This window comes from Gamsiella multidivaricata, assembly GCF_025024155.1.
Source record: "Gamsiella multidivaricata strain RSA 2152 chromosome Unknown BC939scaffold_44, whole genome shotgun sequence".
Lineage (NCBI taxonomy): Eukaryota > Fungi > Mortierellomycota > Mortierellomycetes > Mortierellales > Mortierellaceae > Gamsiella > Gamsiella multidivaricata.
The window spans coordinates 205,879-223,603 of NW_026251752.1; the positions used below are offsets into that span (position 1 = coordinate 205,879).

A 17,725-nucleotide genomic window follows, 5' to 3' on the forward strand; every position below is an offset into this window, starting at 1 on the left:
CAGTTGACATGCCACATTCTCCGGGTCTGTCTCTAGGGCCTACGTAACAATTGCCACATCTCATCAATATGTTAAAAGCTGAACACTTCTTGTTACAAAAAAGGTGGTTTCCCTATCCCTTCTATGGTTGTCAACCGCCTCCTCCCTTGCAGGCAGTCCAGCAGCATCCGATTTGCAGCGTCTGGGTCGAGCACGGGGCCAGGGTAGCTCCCGTTTGCATGGTCGGCGAGTAACGCACCACATGGACAGTAGTCGTCGTCGCAAATGTATCCAAACCCCATCGCTCTAGTCCCCTCTCGGTCCATTGTATAGAGTTCGTTTCATCTTGGCTATGATTCCCTATTCTCGCTCTCGAGCAATGGTGGCCTTGCAGCGTGGTTTCCAGATCAGCTCCGTAGCTTGTTTCTCAATAAAGCCGACGAGCTTGTGAATGACCTGGCGCGCAACCGAAGACGGCGAGGTGAAAAGGCTATACTACTCCTTGGTAAGGCTGAGGGGTATGATGCCACGGTATAAATCGCTGATGCACCAGGTCGGATCTGGAGAGCGGTCAAAAACCTCGTCGCCTGCGGCGCTTCATCCCCTTCCCCTTCACGTGGAGCTGCTTTGCTTTCGACCACGTCTTTATACGCACGGAGAGGCGCTGTGGACACACGCTTAGTATGTTTGTATCAATAAGAGCACCTTGCATTGCAGATTAGTCACTATTTGGACAGGCTAAACGAGACTCGAGAGTCGACTGGGCATGCTTAAGATTGCTGATATGTAGTACGATAAAGATCAAGAGAGCCTTCTTCTATGAACCATCGCTGTTGCGCGCCACGGACAACCACAAATAATAACATCAAGAACAAGAAGACCCTGGTGCGCGATAGGCCGCACTTTATTCTCGATCCATCCATCCATCCATCACATAGTCCAATCGATATCTGATTAATGTCCATCAGGCGTAGTCCTCCGTTGGTCTGCGTTTCATCGCGTTGTTCTCTTCTAGCCCTATCAGACTACTCATTCCTGATTGTTGTAAGCGACATGGTTGTTTGCATTTGGCTGGTCTGGCGACTTATGGTACCATGCGACATATGGGCTTGGTAGACGAGCAGGAAGTATGCGATCGCCGATGGAAGCGGGTAGAAAATAATGGAAATGTTTATTTTCCAATTTGTGGAGGGTAGATGCACATCCAGTTTTCCTGTGCGACATGCATTTCGAAACAAAAAACACTCGACAATGGGCCATCAACATACAGTCGATACTGCATAGTTTGTTGTTGCTCCCTTATGTTTATCATATTCACCAAAGAACTGGGGCAGAATGTGAGTCTTCATTGTAAAATCGAAAAGAATGGGCGATGTTCGGTCCAGTGGCAAGTTGGACAAACAGGATGAACACGCCGATGGGGGGAGTGGAATGGTACGACCTGAAGCGCAATTGACCTGCACAGGCCTTCATTAAAGACGTACGGGCTGGTATGTTTGTTTCCTCGGAGTTTGGGGCATGCAATCCAGGAATCAATTTCATATTATACAGGGTAATGTTCCCCTTCTTCCACGTTGCTCTCTTCTTTTTATACCCTCCCCTCTCTTCAGCCTTTGTTTCCTATCACACCATCAAGCCCATCACACCATCAACCGATTGGGACATCCTTCGGATCTTTTGGAATCAGCCATCGTCAATCCCTACTCCATCTCCTTCTTTGCTTCAGCTTGATTGCTTACTGCATTCCAACTCCCCCCCTTTCCGCCTTCCTTCATCTCCGTACCGCAACCCCCTCCCTTCCTATTTCCTTCCTTTTCTTCTCACTCCTTGAACCCAAGGTTACAAGCATACAGGCGTATCTACCACGTATTCCCCCCCGTTCTTCTTTCACACTACATATCCAATCGAGCCCTTGAAGGAAAGTAAAGAAAGAAAGCGGAAAGGACTCTTCTCTTTCGCTTCTTTTCACCCTCACCCCTCGCACCTGGTTACAACAGCCCTGTCCTTTGAGATATCTACCCAACCATGGCACACAGCACTACCAACGAGGACGACTCTATCCTCTCCTTTCTCACCACCGACTTTCTCGAATCCCAGACCACCAATGCTTCGGCCTTCGACTCGACCCAATTCTTCGACTCGCTGACTGCAGACGACAGCGCTGTCAAGTATCAGGATCTGCTCCACCCCCCCTCGCCCCCAACCTCAGTCGGTACCTTCTCAGAGTCCTCAGGCTCGCCCCAGCACAGCAATATGGACTCCTGCGACGAAGGATCCGGATCCGACGTGTCCCCGGATAATCCTCTAGACTACTGGCAGTATGTCTACTCAGATCTCACACAGCCGGCCTCAACCCTCCCTATCCTGATTCAACCCGCACAGCAGCAACAACAGCAGCAGCCCGGGGCGTGGCCCATCTTTTCTGATATCGATGCATCCCTACTCCAATCGTCTGTCGCTCCCGCGTTCCCACATGCAGCGCTTGTCAACAATAGCAATACCGGCAGCAATGTTCCCGCAGACACATCTGCAAAGCGTCCCCTCAACACTCCGCCTTCTCCAGCCTCGTCCGTCAAGGCAGAGAAGAAAATCAAGAGAGCCAAGAAACAGTTGTCCACGCCCGCTCAGACCGCCACATTGGCTCCCCTGGCTCCCTTCGCGCCCTTGGCTCCATTGAAACCTCTGATGCCCTTGGCACCCTTGGCACCATCAGCGCCTCTCTCGCCGCCCACAACTGCACACGATGTCTTTATCAAGCAGTCGCCCTCTCTCTCGCCCCGCATCATCGCGGCCTCACCGGCAACAACAGCAGCTGGAGGAGTAGTTATCCGAAGACCATCTATCGTACCAGCACTCACCCCCCACGCGACGCGCTCGAATCCTGTCCTCGTAAAGTCAACGCTGATTCCTGAGGAGAAGCCCCAGTCAGAGGCCGCCATGAGTGCACAGGCAAAGCGGCAAGAGCGCCTGATTAAGAACCGTGCGGCAGCCTTGCTCTCTCGCAAGCGCAAGCGTGAGCACATCAATTTACTGGAGACCCACACCGATCTCCTAAAGACAACGAACCAAGATTTAACGGAACGCGTCTCGGAGCTCGAGGAGAACGTAAGGGTGTTGACGGTCGAGCGAGACACTGCTCGTGAGGAGCGCGACTCTGCCCGACAGGAGTGTGAACGTCTTCATCGACAGATCAATGTCCTTGCGCACCGCCCGCAATCAGACGCCTTCCGCATGGATATGGATCTGGAGCGCAATATTCGTCCTTCTGACTCGGAGCGTGGACTTAACTCTAAGGCAACGGGTGTCGTTTTTATGGTAAGTTAAACTGCTTGATTTCAGAAGAAATATATTGTTGAATCGTTGATATCGAAAAGAGCAAATATTTGTCATTGATGCTGATGGTTATCCTGTTTTTCTTCCGGTCGTTTCTATAGATTATTCTCTTTTCATTTGCATTGTTCAACTTGCCCGGCGGCAAACTGGAGACACTCATGGTCGGAGGCAGGTCCATGGATCGTCCAAGAATTGGTTCAAGGTGAGCGACGAAGAGAGTATTGTATGGATGTAGTCCTCTAGTGACCATAGGTTCGTTTACGTATCACTGACTCCGAATTGTTGTCGACCATGAATAACGAACGCTAGCATCATCGGAAGAGCTCTCGATTCATACACAAAGAACCCTACGATTTCGGGACAAGTGCGCGACACCGCATCAAACAAGCAGGATCTGCACAACATGACCGACTTGATGGTCTTTTCGGACAACCGTGCGCTTCAGACTTGGTTGGGACATCAGCCCGTGAGCATTCCCAAGAAGGCACCAGTGACTACACCCATTACTTCAACTCCAGCTATTGACAAGGAGATCATCAACGAGACCTTGCCGGTTTCCGAAAGCGAGAACACCAAGAGCGTCGGATTTCTTGCTCAGAACCACGAGCCCTTGGCGTGGACTCGTCCGGATGCCTCTCAGGAGATGAATGAACCTGACCGCGATGCCTGGCTCTATTGCTCGAACCTTCTCTATTCACTCCGCTCCTCGGGTGTATCCAGAGCTGCTGGTCCAGCTCAGGCGACGAACGGTGAAATTCGTCGTCCTCGCCTTTCGTTCATTTCGCCGCTTGATGGTGTTATCGGATCCAGTGCTACCGAGGAAAAGAACCAGTTGCCCCCGTGGATGCCCAACCCCAACCCGACTGATAGCGAATCCGAGCAGCGATATCTTCGCTTGGATGTGGAGGTGACTTCCTCGCGCGTCGTCAGTGGCAAAGGTTTAGGCGATCACGAGCAGGTGATTCGGTTCCCCTTGATGCCCGTCGGTGTCTTCGACAACTTGACCACTAGCCTCGCACCTTCCAAGGCCGCCGTAGCGACACCTATCTCCACAGCCATCAGATCGTCACACGAACGCAAGAAACCTCTCCACCAGGTTCGATCCAGTCGAATCAACGCGCAAGGAGGCGTCGTCAAGACCCGCCGCATCTACGACACTGAGGATCAACTTCTTCGAGCAGCAGCAGCAGCATCACGATCGGAAAGAGTAATGCATCTGGCCCCGATTAAGGAGGAGCCCATGGAGGTTTACATCAAAGAGGAACCCATGGACTGAGGCATCCCTCCTCCGCCAGTTCATCCGGAAGAATAATCGCCGCCGCGAGGTGGTAACCGAAAGATCATGAAAAAAAGAGTACGGATGAGCAAACATACTAATGGAAGGTATAGCGCCTGGCAAGCGCTGAAAGCAAACAGTATCTAAAAATGAGATATACTTGTAGCAAAGAATCATTTTTACAATAAACATACCATCGATACCCCCCCCCCCCCCCCCTCCCCCAAAAAAAAAAAAAAAGCACTCAGGTACATTTACGAAGGAATATCGTAAAGACGACAAAGGTTGAAGGATGAGCCAGCTCATTTTCAGGCCACTGTGCTGTGTTTATTTCTTCGTTGCCTCTACATCCCAGCGTGATGACCAAGGGTCTTCCAGTCTGGAATCCACTTTGGATCAATGACCTTCCAGGCCTCGCGGCTGTCAAACAGTTCGATGAACTGCTGGTCCATCGAGCGGGATTTTGGGTGCGAAAATCGACGGTACTCGTCAAAGATGGACGTGTGGCTCCACTGCTGCAGCTTGCGGAGGCACCCAATCAAGCAGCCAGTTCGGTGCTTGCCCTTGTTGCAGTGGATGAGGATGGGATGATTGCGACGGTCGAGCAGGACGGCCAGGGCAGCGCAGATCTTGTCGTCAGGAACTATTTGAGAAGACAAGGTTCAAACATGGAATAGGCGGATAAAACTCTGGTCAGCTTTTCAAGTTTTCTCCTGGGGAAGAGCACGCGAAATAAGATCGCGTGAGTGATGTTTGATCATTGAGAGCATTGAAGTTGTTTACTTACTTTGGACAAAGGGTTCCTAGGAAATTGAATTGTGGAGCGATGCACGTTTGGAGATCATTGGACGACAATGAACCATCGCAGTAACAAAAAAAGGTCGATATAGCTCCCGTTAGCAACACAGACAGGACCAGAGAATATAAAATGCATTGCTAATCGGGCATTGTTCTCATAATACATGCGGGATAAACTAGGAGCAGATCCTTTTTTGCATTATCCGATAGGCCCACGCCTCTTCACTAGTCTCATCTCTTCCTCCAGCCTTTCTTTTTTATCGCGCGAGCGCGTGCGTGTGGCCCGTGAGGGGCGTAAATGAAAACGAGGAATACTCAAGGGTGCAGAATCGAAAGAGAGGAGCGGATTTTACCTTGTTGCCGGCAATACCGAACTGGAAAAGGGTTACATTATTCTCCTTCAGAAACTTCATGTTCTGGTCAGGATAATCCTCCAGAATGAGGGTCCTATGAGGGAGATCGTATTGAATATTGTTTTCAGTCAGCACCCCTGGCATTTTCATAAGCAGGTACGACAAAAAATAGTCAGACAGATCAACTTACAAAATGCTCTTCAGGCCCAGTTTCTTCAAGAACGAAAAGTTTTTCTTCTTGGGAAAACTACTCCGGTAGATCCATGTTGAGACCATGTTGAAGTTGTCTGGCGGGCAGAGGTCCTCAGGATAAGATAGAGATTCACCGCTCACAGTCAGGTCCGTTGTATCCGTCATGAGCGATCGCGGAATCGAAGTTTGATGGACTGCGCTTGTGTGATGTGTGCTGTTCGCATTATTGTGATTGTAATCGTTGCCTAGTGCACTCGAGGAAACAAGCGCATCCGGCGTCATGAGGGGTGTTGCGACAGAGGACATTGCTATATAAGATAAGGCTGATGCGGAGGCGGTAATAGAAAGTGAGCTGAATGCGGTTGCGACCGACAAGGAGGGGTGTAAAGAAGAGGTCGTTGACGGGACATATGGGGTGGAGTCTGAATCGGGGCCTGTATTTGTACTTGAGGAACGATTGGATGGTACTGAAACACGCTCTCCTATGGCCGAGGCTGCCCTGGGCGAAGCGGATGTCGAGTTCATAGCATGTGTCGCATCCATAGAAGGGTGTTGGTTGGATTGCAAACCAATGGGCAATGCAGCTGATGTTATTGCAGATGGTGTCTGCCCTTTTTGTAGTTGTTGCTCTTGGTACCGATCTATTACACCGGAGTGGCCCTCTAGCACTTGACCATGTCCCTGTCCGCCCTCGTGTGCCTGCCTACGCTCCTGCTCAAGCGGGGATGCTATATTTTGTGCTACACCGGGTGTCGCTGTCCGAGATTGGTATTGAGCGCTCGTTGAGGCTGGGAACGAGTCGGACAATGGTACGGAATCCGAGTTAGCCGAGCTGGTAGCCTGCCCGTGTTTTTCATATTGCTTCTGACTCTGGTCCTGTCCAGGCTTGTTTTCAGGCTCTTGTTGTGTCTTTCCGACTGCAGCGCTGTTGTCCGAGTCGCCTTTATTTCCGCCATCGGATATTGTTGCCATGGAAATTGCGGAACGTTTAGTGATATCTTCGCCCCCGGGCTCCTTTAAGATCGCCTTGTCCAATCGATCTTGCGTAGAACCAGCTTCTGAGGATGCATGCAAAGCTGCCTGTTGAGGATATTCCTTGTTGGCACCTACAGTTACCAAGTCATCCCCGTCCGATGCCTGATTGCTATCAATGTCCATAAATCCATGCTCCTTGGTATATTCGTTCGTACGATCAATTGAGGTCAAAGCAGTACTCCCATCTGAATCGGTAGGCTCGGCGCCCTCGCTAGACGAGGACTCTTTAGCGGCATAGTTCACGTAGGTCCTTTCCGATTCCATCCCACGGCGGTGGCGTGAAAAGCAGCAGTGGTGTTACTGAAAGGAAAAGCAAATCCGCTAAAACTCGACAGTGATCGTGCTGGCGGTTGTAATGACGCGGGCACTGAGACTGAGCGCTGATGGAATACGTCGACAGTATGGTTCGAGCGAAAGACGACTTGAATAAGGGCAGCTGTTGGCATCACCAACCCAGCGCGCCCCATTGAGTCCCACTGCTGCAATACCGGGCGGTGCACATATGGCTTCATAGTCACATAGTCATGTGATGGAAATACAGGATCATTTTACTGACAAACGCGAGAAGGATGCGGCTGCGTCAAAGAGGCATGACAAGGATGAGTTAGTCAGTCCTGATGCATACAACCTAGCCTACTCATCCCTGCGGAGATGGGTCGAGGCCTCGCTGGACTTGTACAAGGTATGTATCAAGAATACCCGAAGACGTTTTTTTTATGAAGCTGACACACTCCATGTGCCTTCATTATTTGCACAGACCATTCCACAGCCAGGACTCATATCGATATTGTCTCCATTATTCGTGCACAGCTGCTTGAGCCTTGTTAGCAGAGGGTTCAAGGATCAAGGCACGACTTCAGATGCATGGATTCATGCTAAGCGTGTTCGAATATGATCCGACACTAATATTCAGTTGATATGATATAGACAAGGTGTTCATGGAGGCCTTTCGATCTGTCCACTTGGAGATGCATTCGCAGGACATTACTCGAGTGGCGGCTATCACAGATATGCAATACGCTCAGGGAAACGAGCTGGCTGCTGTCTCCTTCCCTACGGTTTCGCAGAGCCATTCCCCTGCGTTCGATAGGCGGAATAAGAAGAATGCAGCGATCACACCGACGGAACCGGAGGACCATCTGGCGGCATTCCCCCAAGCGAACATCGACCTACAAGATGCAGTTCACGGAGCAGAACTTGTGTTTGGCTGTCGGTGCCTTCTCTAGCAATTAGAGGCTCATCACTCTGGGAAGCATCCGTAACAATAATAAAAGATAAAGCAGAGACTGTGTTCCTGTTAATGAACCTGTTTCTTCAAGCTGCGGTGAATCGACTATGATCATCCTGGCATGAATTACGGCATGCAAATCATATTTCATCATGAAGCAGACGACCAGAGAGATTGGTAGTTGCACAGCAATGTTGTAGGCGGTCCGTGCGTTAGTTCACACTTGTTGCGGACGCGATTGATTGGCTGGTGACCATGCCTGTGGGAACAGCTATACCAAGGACTCCAGGTTGCATAGCGGGGCCTTCACATGCAACTTTACGGTGACTGAGGAAAGCAAGGCATAGGACGAAAGGAGAGGAAGGAAAGGAATAGTGCTGCGCTGCCGAACATATCTGTCAAGGCAGCTTTTAGTTGTCAAAGGAGATGGGCCAACACATCGGATAGATTTAAGGACTTTAACCCGTCACACAAGTCTAGGATACTTAGAATGGAATGTTAATTCATGAATGATCGTTGGGATACGCTCTTGATCTTTATCGCGAGATGCTAACTAAGGAGTACAAGGAGTACATTTTTACTCTCAATCCGACACATGTCCTGTCCGTTATTTTACGGACAATGCCTTGCTACTGTTGTTTTCGAGGCGAATGAGTACTCGCAGATGGGTAAATAGCCAATGGACATCTAGTCCAGATGGATGCATGCGTGGACACCGTTATCAGGAGCAGTTGGTACTGTGCCGGAAAGAGCAAGAGGAGAAGAGGACATTTGTCGGTGATGTAAATGCAGAGTGTGTCGACCCTGGTTGTCTCCTTTTTTCTGAATTGCTCCTTGCTTTCAGCCTTTTGCGATGCACCAACATGTTCGCCATTTGTGCCTTGAGGTCTGCTCAGAAATCCAGATACATCTGCAGAACTGTTGCCTGAATAAGTCATCAGCAATGGTCCCAAGTAAGCTGAGATCCTATTAACGATTTGCATGTCCACGATGGTTTAACACCTCATTCTATTCCAGGAGTAGAAAACGAAAGGAATTACTCCCATTCTCTTGTCCCTCATTTACCTCATTTAAGTATAACATTCCCGTCGCCGTTTCCAGACTTTCTTTGTTCTATTTTCTAACACCTTTGATGAATAGCCCTTGGTAAATCCGTCCACGCGTCTCCACACTCACTCCGTCCTCTGTTCTGGTTGCATTGGTTCACACCGCAGCTAATCAATGTCGATCCATGTTTACATTCTGTTCCAGAACACCATCCTCTCTCCATATCACAGTCATTTCATATTTGTCTATTCCTTGAAAAAATTAAGCACCCGGACACACGCGAACCCGCTCCCTCACCGTCTACGTAAATATTTTAGCTCGTTGTTAGGTATTGTCCTCCGCTCATGCACAAAGCTTTATTGGGAGTGCTCGATACGATCCCATGGCTTATCAGGACTATGAGAAATCATACTTGGGTTCTTTTGAAACACATTCAATTCTTTCCCAGAGCTTAAAAGTCGACAGCTGGCCTTCCACCGAAAATATACCAGCAGTGCTAAGAGACGCGGAAAGGGGGGAAATTAGAAAGGAGAGAGCTATATCCCCCTTTAACATTTTTTTTTTTGGGATGCTTCCCGCATCGCGAGGGGTCATGCTGTGGCTATTGGGGGTCTTTGACACTTTGGTAATCGAAAGAGAATTCCGGCATCTACTCCGTTCTATCCCGATCCTCTCTCCTTGTCGGCTGCGTCCTTTCAGGGCTCTATAGCCCAATGTAGTATCTATGTTTGGCGCGATACTATTGATGCCCATTGGAGGTAGCTCCTATTTGGGACTGAGAATCCCTTTTAGGGATGCTTAAGAGTAAAGATTGGAACTAAAAAACACGGGGTGCGATTGAGTATCCTGGGCCTGAAGTCCTGATACCGGAACCACTTACTTGGTGTACAGCGTATCATTTAAACAGATGGATCATTGAGCAGAACGCACGGCGGTTAAGGTAGGGTGCTGAACCGCAGACGCTTTACACACTGCTTGATCGGTGAGGATAGCAAGGGCCGTTGATTTCAGAACATATTTTCGGTTCCGACACTTTCGACCGACTGTCACGAGAACCCCTAGATCCATGTTGTCTACAACTACTGCGATTTGTTCAGTGGGCCATGAGATAGGATAGAGGAAGTGCATAGCCATCCTGGCTGTATCTTTATGGCGTCGTTCCCGTTACTTCACCTCCACCTAATTGCCCCGGATTAACTATACTGCTGGCGAAGGGCTATTACCTATCGCGAGCCGTGGTTGTCTAAATGCGCATTCTCATCCTGTGCCTCCTTGCATACATTCTGCCTCTCTCGCGCTTTCCTCCTCTGCCCCCATCTGCCCCTTGACTGCATTAACAAGTCCGCAAATGATCCTGTTCTTCTCCAACCTCTCTGCTTTACTGTGATCCTCCTACTCAAATGCGGCGTCCTTTGGTCGATTTTTGCTCGTCTACACAGTAACAGGCGGTGGAAGAGTGAGATAATAACCAAGATGCTTTTCTCTTTTTTCCTCTGCTCTAACAGTACTTTCAGATTGCGCTTCCCACCAGTATCACCGCCACCCTCTCCAAGTTCAAGCGCGTCTAACGCGTTCCCCTACAAGCACGCCGTACGCTAAAGTCCATCGATAGTTCAAGTGGCCAAGACGACTCACCCCTGGTGTCTTTATCCTCAGTCGCTTATTCAGTCATTCACGACTGCCTCACATCGCATTTGACAAGTAACCAGCCATGGGAAAGTTGACCAACCTTTTGAGAAAGAAAAAGGCGAGAGGAGATGAGCCTACGACAGAGGAGCAAGGAAAGACCGCTTCAAACCTATCTGGCTCTTCGTCTAATGGATCGGCAACACGCCTGTCGCTTAGCATACCCACGACGGACATCAATTCGTTAGACCTGAATATGTCCATTTCGCTAATGGACGATATCATGGACGGGTTGGCTGCCACAGCGCCAGATAGTCCACAGTCATCGCAGGCAGAGCCCGGACCTAAGTTTAGTGGTACGATTATGCGACGAATGGCGCGTACTGCTCCTCATGTTACGGACATTCAATGACACGCATTCTTATCCTTAATTTATAACCTATACACTTCTTATATCTTCAAAGATTTTGGGCTCGTGGCTGAGCTCTCGCGACAACTGGACCTAGGAGCATCAAGCACCGATGATCGCAATCCCAATAGCATCAAGCCAACCCAAAATGGACCTCCTAGAGTTGGAAAGTTGGAACAGAACAGTACCTTCAAGGGTAACGCGTTTTTGCGCTCGGAGTTGCTACAGCGATCAGGCAATACGCCCATAACGACTGCGTATAAGTCCACCGCGCCTATCCGCCAGACCATCAGCGCCCAGGGGAATCCCTCTACTTCTAATACCGCGTCTATCATCAATAACACACCGTCCTATTTGAACAAGACGCTGCTATCCAAGTTGGCAACCGAGAGAGCAGAGATAGCTACCCAGGCACGGGATGCCACTAGAAAGGCCAACGCTCAGTTGCCGAGCGATGACGAAGGGAGCGAGACGTCCGACTCTGGGTGCTCGGATGCCGGGCTGGAGGCAGAAAAGCAGAGGCAGCTGCAGCTTCAACAGCAACAACAAGAGCAGAACCAAGGCAAAAAAGAATCCTCTTACTGCGAATCTAGCAGTAAGAAGCAGCGTCCAATCAATCACGAGGCAGTAATTGGCAGGATGAAGGACAGACACAGGGCCGATCTTGCTGGAGCTGCTGCTGCTGCAAGGGAGGGTCACTACGGCGAGTACATGGACGAATACAGTCATATGCAACAAATACAGCCGCAAAGCCCTATGAGATATGGGACGCAATACAGTATGGATCAAGGCATGATGTACGGTATCGAAGAGTATGGCTTGCAACCACAACAGCAACAGCAACAGCAACAGCAACAGCAGCAGATGTACCTTGGTCAAAACATCCCTCTTCAGCCCCACATCAATGCACAATATGGCCCACATCCTAGCGTCAATCCCCTGATGGCCGGGTATCCATATGGCCCCCACGGACCCACATCCACATATGGACTCGGTATGCAGGCGTCCTTGTATTCAGGTCGAGGAAGTTTCACCAGCCTGGCCACAAGTACCGCAGATGGATATGTGCATAATATGTACAATGGGGAGTCGCCTGTGCACTCTCGCAAAGGCTCCAGACAGCCGAGTACGGCATCACCACGACAATCAGAGGACACTTGTACCGAGCTTAGTCCTGTCCCCGCTGTGTCACATCATCAGAAAGCGGCTCCAAGCGATAATGGCTATGGCTGCATGAGAGAGCACGATATGAAACCGATAAACAAGGACGTAGGATACCCGCAAGAGTTAGATACTGGTAACTTGAACGACAAAGCTGCAAGGAAGAACAAAACCAATAAGGACGATGGTGCCAAGGCAGTAACGGAGCTTGAGATCTCGAGAGCAGAGGTCGGCGCAGATTCTGAAACGTCGCAGGTTAACGCGACAGAGCTAAAGGGCCAACTTGAGGAGCCAGACTCTAACAGGGACAATTTCATGACAGATTCTATCAATGCGCACAAGGAAATAGCAGATATTGGCACGGTCTCTTCATTCGCAGCAAATGCTCAAGGAGATAAAGACGACAGCATTGACAGCGATAACGAGTCTTCGGACGACGACCAGCCCATCATCTTGGGTAGGCGAGGCAGCGCCCTTGGACCCTTCCTTTCCATCAAAACGAACACAGGAGCAGCCACTTCTGATCATCCGGAGCATCCAGAGAGCGTCTTGGAGCCGCCAACTAGCAGTCGGATACCTTATACGATGCATACTAAGAACGCGTATCAGTCCCAGGCTCAGGGGCCCACCAGTTTGCCATCGCATTTGCCTTACACTTCGCAGCAACAGCAATATATCCCAATGGGCTACCAGTTATCTGCCCCACAGGCGTCTACCAATATGGGACGCCACCACTCCTATTCGATGGATCGAGGCGCACCCGCAATGCTGATTGGACCTCATCCTACAGCACCAGGGATTCAGTCAGTCGAAGGCAATGCACCAGGACCCATGGCACACACTACTCGACGAGGAGCAAATTTGCTTCAGTCTGGACCAAAGGATATGCGTTCTTCTAACTTGTACCCGGCGGCGCCAGGTACAGCTATGCAATCCCAGTACCCGGTTCCTTCAACAACTCTTCTTCATCCGTTGCCTCGTCGCTCGCAATCGGCTCGGCCACGGACACAGGCTCTTGGACCGGGTATCATCAGAAAGGAGTCTCCATCACGCCAACAGCAGCAACAGCAGCAACCACAGCCATCTACAAGAAATCGCGTTTCTGTCGAGGTAGTACGGCTATCTAACGGTGGATACCAAGCTGTGGCAGGTCTAGACTATGGCAACCCAGGATCTGGTAGTCTACGCAGACCTTTCATCCACGGGGCTTTAGAATCACTTTCGCCTACACAACAACAGCAGCAAATGGTGAGCCCGAAGCTTGCACAGAGTATGCATCAGAAGCAGCAGCAGCAGCAGCAGCAGCTTCAACAGGGGTATTTCATAGGCCCTGGGCATCACGGGTTCAATCTGCACCCTAATGATCTCTACTCGGCTCATCTACACCAGCAAATCACGCAGTTTGCCCGACGATAAATATCTAGTCTATTTTTAATTTAGTATGCTGTGGCCCACGTTTAAATGCTACAATACACAAGAACATCTCCTCGGCGCCTTCTGTCATCATGGAAATGCGAGTTGAAGAACCTTGCGCACTATATTTCAAGGCGGTAGCAAAAAAGGTGCATTAGAGTACAGCTGCTAAAGAGAGAGCGATATCTTCTTCGGTATAGCTATATTGATCCCTTACCTCATGATATCCACGAGACTCAAGCCAGAGTGGCATGTCTGGCCACGAGCGAAGAAGGTCTTCAAACAGAACAAGATGGCTATCCTTGAGCAAGTTCTTCTGAGCTGACCTTGTGGCTCGGTCATTCATGAAAGCGACAGGATCCTCGTAGAATATATCTGATTCATCCTTATAGGTCGCTGAATCGATATCACTATAAATATCAAAGTTGCATCGAAGCGTTGTCAGAATACTATCGTCAACACTGTAGTGAAAAAGTTCGATTTCGGCAGGCAAGGATCCTTACCCGAGAGGTGGTTCGCAGGTCACAAACCAAATGTCCAAAGGTCCAGTATTTCTTCGATGGATGTTACTAAACCACGGGGTAGAATGGCAAGGCATCAAGAACCCTGCAGACCGTATCTGTCCCGTACTACCTTCCTCGCGTATCCATTTCATGACATCGACAACCCCACGCTGATGTATCGTCGCCGTGTACCAGGCCATGATCGCATTCACAACAACCAAGCCCACCACCGTTGTCACTGCTACTCTTGAATTCCTCCAGCCTTTTACAGAGAGAAACCACCTGTAAAGCGTGTCGCCAGCGAATGGCAAAAGTGGGTACAAGATTGGATACAGAAACCGCCACTCCTTGTGCTGCAGACTACTATAGACGACCAGCATCCAAAGACTGAGATAGAGAATTTGGCGTTTCAGAGTTGCGTTGAGTCCTGTACTAGCTTTCCAGGTGTGCCAGAACCCCAAAAGGGCAAGAGGAAGGTGGGTTCCAAAGAGAAGAGGGAGCCCCTGTGAAATATACCAATGCCATGGCGAAGATCCGTAAAATAATGAAATGCCCTCCAGTACGTTGACGCGTAAGAAATTGAGCGGTGTCAGGGTCCATTCAGGGTAGATCAGAGCCGAATCTAGTATAGCTGATCCTAGTACAGCGCTTCCACTATGCTCACAAAGAAAACATTCGCTCTATCAGTTTAGAAATTTCGTCCGCAGCTGTTCACATCATAGAAAGTTGTCGCATCGTCAGCATGTTCCTTGAGATTGACCTACCCAATAACAGCAACATTGGCAAGCGTTGACATAGTAGAGTAGATATCGCCCGCCTTGACATATTCGATCAACAAGGATGCACCCAAGAAGAGCCACATGATGGCTGCTGTCGGACGAAATATGCAGGTCAAAAAAGCGATGGCGAGCGATATCCGTAGACTCCCCAGCCACACGGGTCTGTTTGAGGTTGCTGATGTTGTTGAGGGTGACACAGAGGTGAACGGCCAGTAATACAGAGCGACGATCGTCAAGGCTGCTTCCATTGAGTTTGCGAGTGTTCTGGTCGAGCAGAAAAAGTTCCACCAGCTGATTACAGATAAGAATAGCTATTTCGCGGGATATCGGCATCGTTTGAAATCATTTAATGCATGAACCAGGAGGGTTGCAGCAGTTCTCAGATCTGACCCAGCGAGGCTTACAGTCCAATTGGCGGTGACTTGGTTCTCAAACAAACGGTACGCGAATCGGTACGCATAAAAGTCGGCGACTGCAGCAAAGACCGATTGGAGCAGCCGTGGGGCATATATCTGTAGAAGAACAGCGCCAGGGCAGGGGTTAGATTGTATGAAAAAAGTTGTAAAGCAGGCGAATCGATTAGAACGAATACAACTTACAAAGAGTGACCCATCATCGATGCCGAGCATGTACAAGGCCTTGTACAGGCCTGCAAAGAGAGCGGGGTGCAGTGCTGAGCGTAGACCGACGTCCCACTCCCATGTCAGATAGCCGTATCCGAATGTGATCCTGTGTCCAACCTCGAGCGCCTGCCAATACTCGTCGGGACTGAAGAATGTTTTGACCAGAGAGGCATTGATAGCACGAAAGACAACTAGGCCTGCGAGGATGGCAGTGTCGGACCGCTGTTGTTTCCGCATAATTGGCGGCATCGAGGCGAATAAGAGGGATTCAACAGATGACTGGATGGGAGCTCCTGTTTGCTGTGCTTCTTGAAACCAGGGTAGATCCATAGGTCCTGTGACTTCCTGTACGTATGGCAAAAAATGCATGTCCGAATGTGTACGTGAAGTATTTTTTTTTCTGCTGTCAGCATCAAGTTTACCATCCTTCCCTTCACCCTTCTCTCCTTTGCTCCTTCGCTTTTTCTTCTTCCTTCTTACGCCATCGCTCTTGTCATTCACCCATTCTTCTTACGCTCGTTTTTCATCTCTCTTCATCTGTACATATAGACCGACCACTATCAAAAAGCGAATCCTTCTTTTTTTCCTGTTCAATCGTTCAATCAGTTTTTTTTTTACCGCCTGTACTATATCGTCGCTCTTTCTTTTTTTATACTTTTCTGTTTCTGTACTTGTTTTTCATTCATAAACCTGTTGTCGATACGTGAGTCACTCTCCCTTTTCTTTTGCTCAGGTGTGTGTTTTTATGGGTGATTCATAATGGCACTGTCGACTTCGACTAACCCCATGTACCATGCAATGGTTTACTGCTGCTACTGCACTATTTTATTTTTCTCATAGGCTTAGAACGTCAGGGGCTTTCTTCCTCTTCTGCCAGTTCTTCCTTTCGAATCCTTATACTACTCTAACAGGAAACCCCCATTGGTATCAGTCTATATCTGTCAAGGTATGTCTGTTAATCATCCAAAATCCGCAGCGCTCTCAAACATCGGCAATTAGCACTCGTGGTGAGAAAAAACAGGACCCACCAGACGGAACAGGCTGGCCATGGATTCAAGCAGTCGATTGCCTCAGCTGTACTTTGTATTCTTTCATTACGGCTGATGAATATACGCCATTGAGCAAGTGATGAGAAGAAAACTGGGGACGGAAGCTGTCATCTCTTTGCGTCGTCTTTTGTTCGCTGTTCGCTCTGTGCTTCTTATGGACCTCCGACAAAAACGGACGCATGATTTCGTGTAAAGAAAACGCATGAAGACGACACAAAAATATGGCTGTACACAGGACACAGGATCCGCTAGTGTTGCTCTCATGCCAACGCTATTGTATTTTGAATACCTCCTTCCCTTCACTTGCTCCTCTTCCTATTGTTTCGTGCCTCCCTTTCATTGTACAAGCATACCAATTGGCACTCGAGCAACGTTTAACGCCATGCTTCTATTGTTTTCTATTAGGATTGAGCAGAGTTCGCCATCGACCTTTTTTCTTCAAAACCTTGGATCGGTAGGCAGCAATAGGCGCATTTCTTGTCACACGCATCTCAGGAGAACCGCTCACAGGACCCGACCCCTCGACAAACACCAAAAAAAAAAAGAGGCGGCGACGTTAAACACGTCACCGCGGTATCTCCTTGCTTCTCTCTTTTCTCATCCTATCGTCGGCAGTGGTCACGGTCTGATCGCTCTCACTGAAATATATACTATCAGAGTATGTGGAAATTAAGGATCTTTTATATGCAGGACAAAGGCAAAGGTCTTGTCCAACTGGAGCGTGATATATTTGGCTAACCGGCAGGCTCATCTAATATGGATTGTGATAGGACTAGGCTCATCATGGAAAATGGAACCGTTTCACGCCTAAGTTCCTCAGGTGGTATTCAACAAACCCCACGCCATTACCTACCGATGTTGATGGGCAACGGAAGCAAGATGTCAGGGTCCGTCTTTTCTTATCTCGGCTCGGATTCGAAT

The 17,725-nt window shown here is 49.3% G+C and overlaps 5 protein-coding genes across 5 annotated transcripts; 3 read left to right on the forward strand and 2 right to left on the reverse strand.

Annotated features, from left to right (window-relative positions):
* The first annotated feature begins 1,592 nt into the window (after positions 1–1,592).
* Positions 1,593–4,803, forward strand: BC939DRAFT_455540 (uncharacterized protein). The gene is made up of 3 exons (XM_051556211.1): positions 1,593–3,294; positions 3,414–3,514; positions 3,622–4,803. The coding sequence occupies exons 1-3, from the start codon at positions 2,005–2,007 to the stop codon at positions 4,586–4,588; spliced, it is 2,358 nt and encodes a 785-aa protein (XP_051410926.1). The 5' UTR covers positions 1,593–2,004; the 3' UTR covers positions 4,589–4,803.
* A 129-nt stretch (positions 4,804–4,932) lies between these two features.
* Positions 4,933–6,096, reverse strand: BC939DRAFT_398542 (tyrosine phosphatase family-domain-containing protein; the record flags this gene model as incomplete). Its single annotated transcript, XM_051552428.1, has 4 exons — positions 4,933–5,231; positions 5,376–5,391; positions 5,740–5,833; positions 5,930–6,096. 4 exons carry the CDS (start codon positions 6,094–6,096, stop codon positions 4,933–4,935), a joined length of 576 nt encoding a protein of 191 aa, XP_051410927.1.
* A 1,267-nt stretch (positions 6,097–7,363) lies between these two features.
* On the forward strand, positions 7,364–8,508 carry BC939DRAFT_205614 (uncharacterized protein). Its single transcript, XM_051550657.1, has 3 exons — positions 7,364–7,648; positions 7,736–7,814; positions 7,894–8,508. Exons 1-3 carry the CDS (start codon positions 7,496–7,498, stop codon positions 8,190–8,192), a joined length of 531 nt encoding a protein of 176 aa, XP_051410928.1. The 5' UTR covers positions 7,364–7,495; the 3' UTR covers positions 8,193–8,508.
* A 2,444-nt stretch (positions 8,509–10,952) lies between these two features.
* BC939DRAFT_478281 (uncharacterized protein) lies at positions 10,953–13,853 on the forward strand (the record flags this gene model as incomplete). Its single annotated transcript, XM_051558751.1, has 2 exons — positions 10,953–11,223; positions 11,332–13,853. 2 exons carry the CDS (start codon positions 10,953–10,955, stop codon positions 13,851–13,853), a joined length of 2,793 nt encoding a protein of 930 aa, XP_051410929.1.
* Positions 13,840–16,041, reverse strand: BC939DRAFT_455565 (Alg9-like mannosyltransferase family-domain-containing protein). The gene is made up of 6 exons (XM_051556212.1): positions 15,732–16,041; positions 15,537–15,644; positions 15,118–15,443; positions 14,354–15,007; positions 14,068–14,260; positions 13,840–13,972 (listed from the first exon to the last, which is right to left on the reverse strand). Exons 1-6 carry the CDS (start codon positions 16,002–16,004, stop codon positions 13,895–13,897), a joined length of 1,632 nt encoding a protein of 543 aa, XP_051410930.1. The 5' UTR covers positions 16,005–16,041; the 3' UTR covers positions 13,840–13,894.
* Between the last annotated feature and the right edge of the window lie 1,684 nt (positions 16,042–17,725).

What these genes read in the sequence shown, in the direction of transcription:
- BC939DRAFT_205614 (XM_051550657.1), top strand. Translation starts at nt 7,496, where the DNA reads ATGGAAATACAGGATCATTTTACTGACAAACGCGAGAAGGATGCGGCT. An exon ending in CCTCGCTGGACTTGTACAAG is followed by an intron (nt 7,649 to 7,735) that starts GTATGTATCAAG and finishes ACCATTCCACAG; the next exon opens with CCAGGACTCATATCGATATT. An exon ending in CAGAGGGTTCAAGGATCAAG is followed by an intron (nt 7,815 to 7,893) that starts GCACGACTTCAG and finishes GATATGATATAG; the next exon opens with ACAAGGTGTTCATGGAGGCC.
- BC939DRAFT_455565 (XM_051556212.1), bottom strand. Translation starts at nt 16,004, where the DNA reads ATGCCGCCAATTATGCGGAAACAACAGCGGTCCGACACTGCCATCCTC. An exon ending in AAGTCACCGCCAATTGGACT is followed by an intron (nt 15,444 to 15,536) that starts GTAAGCCTCGCT and finishes CCCGCGAAATAG; the next exon opens with CTATTCTTATCTGTAATCAG. An exon ending in GCCAATGTTGCTGTTATTGG is followed by an intron (nt 15,008 to 15,117) that starts GTAGGTCAATCT and finishes TTGTGAGCATAG; the next exon opens with TGGAAGCGCTGTACTAGGAT.
- BC939DRAFT_455540 (XM_051556211.1), top strand. Translation starts at nt 2,005, where the DNA reads ATGGCACACAGCACTACCAACGAGGACGACTCTATCCTCTCCTTTCTC. An exon ending in CAACGGGTGTCGTTTTTATG is followed by an intron (nt 3,295 to 3,413) that starts GTAAGTTAAACT and finishes TCGTTTCTATAG; the next exon opens with ATTATTCTCTTTTCATTTGC. An exon ending in CGTCCAAGAATTGGTTCAAG is followed by an intron (nt 3,515 to 3,621) that starts GTGAGCGACGAA and finishes AACGAACGCTAG; the next exon opens with CATCATCGGAAGAGCTCTCG.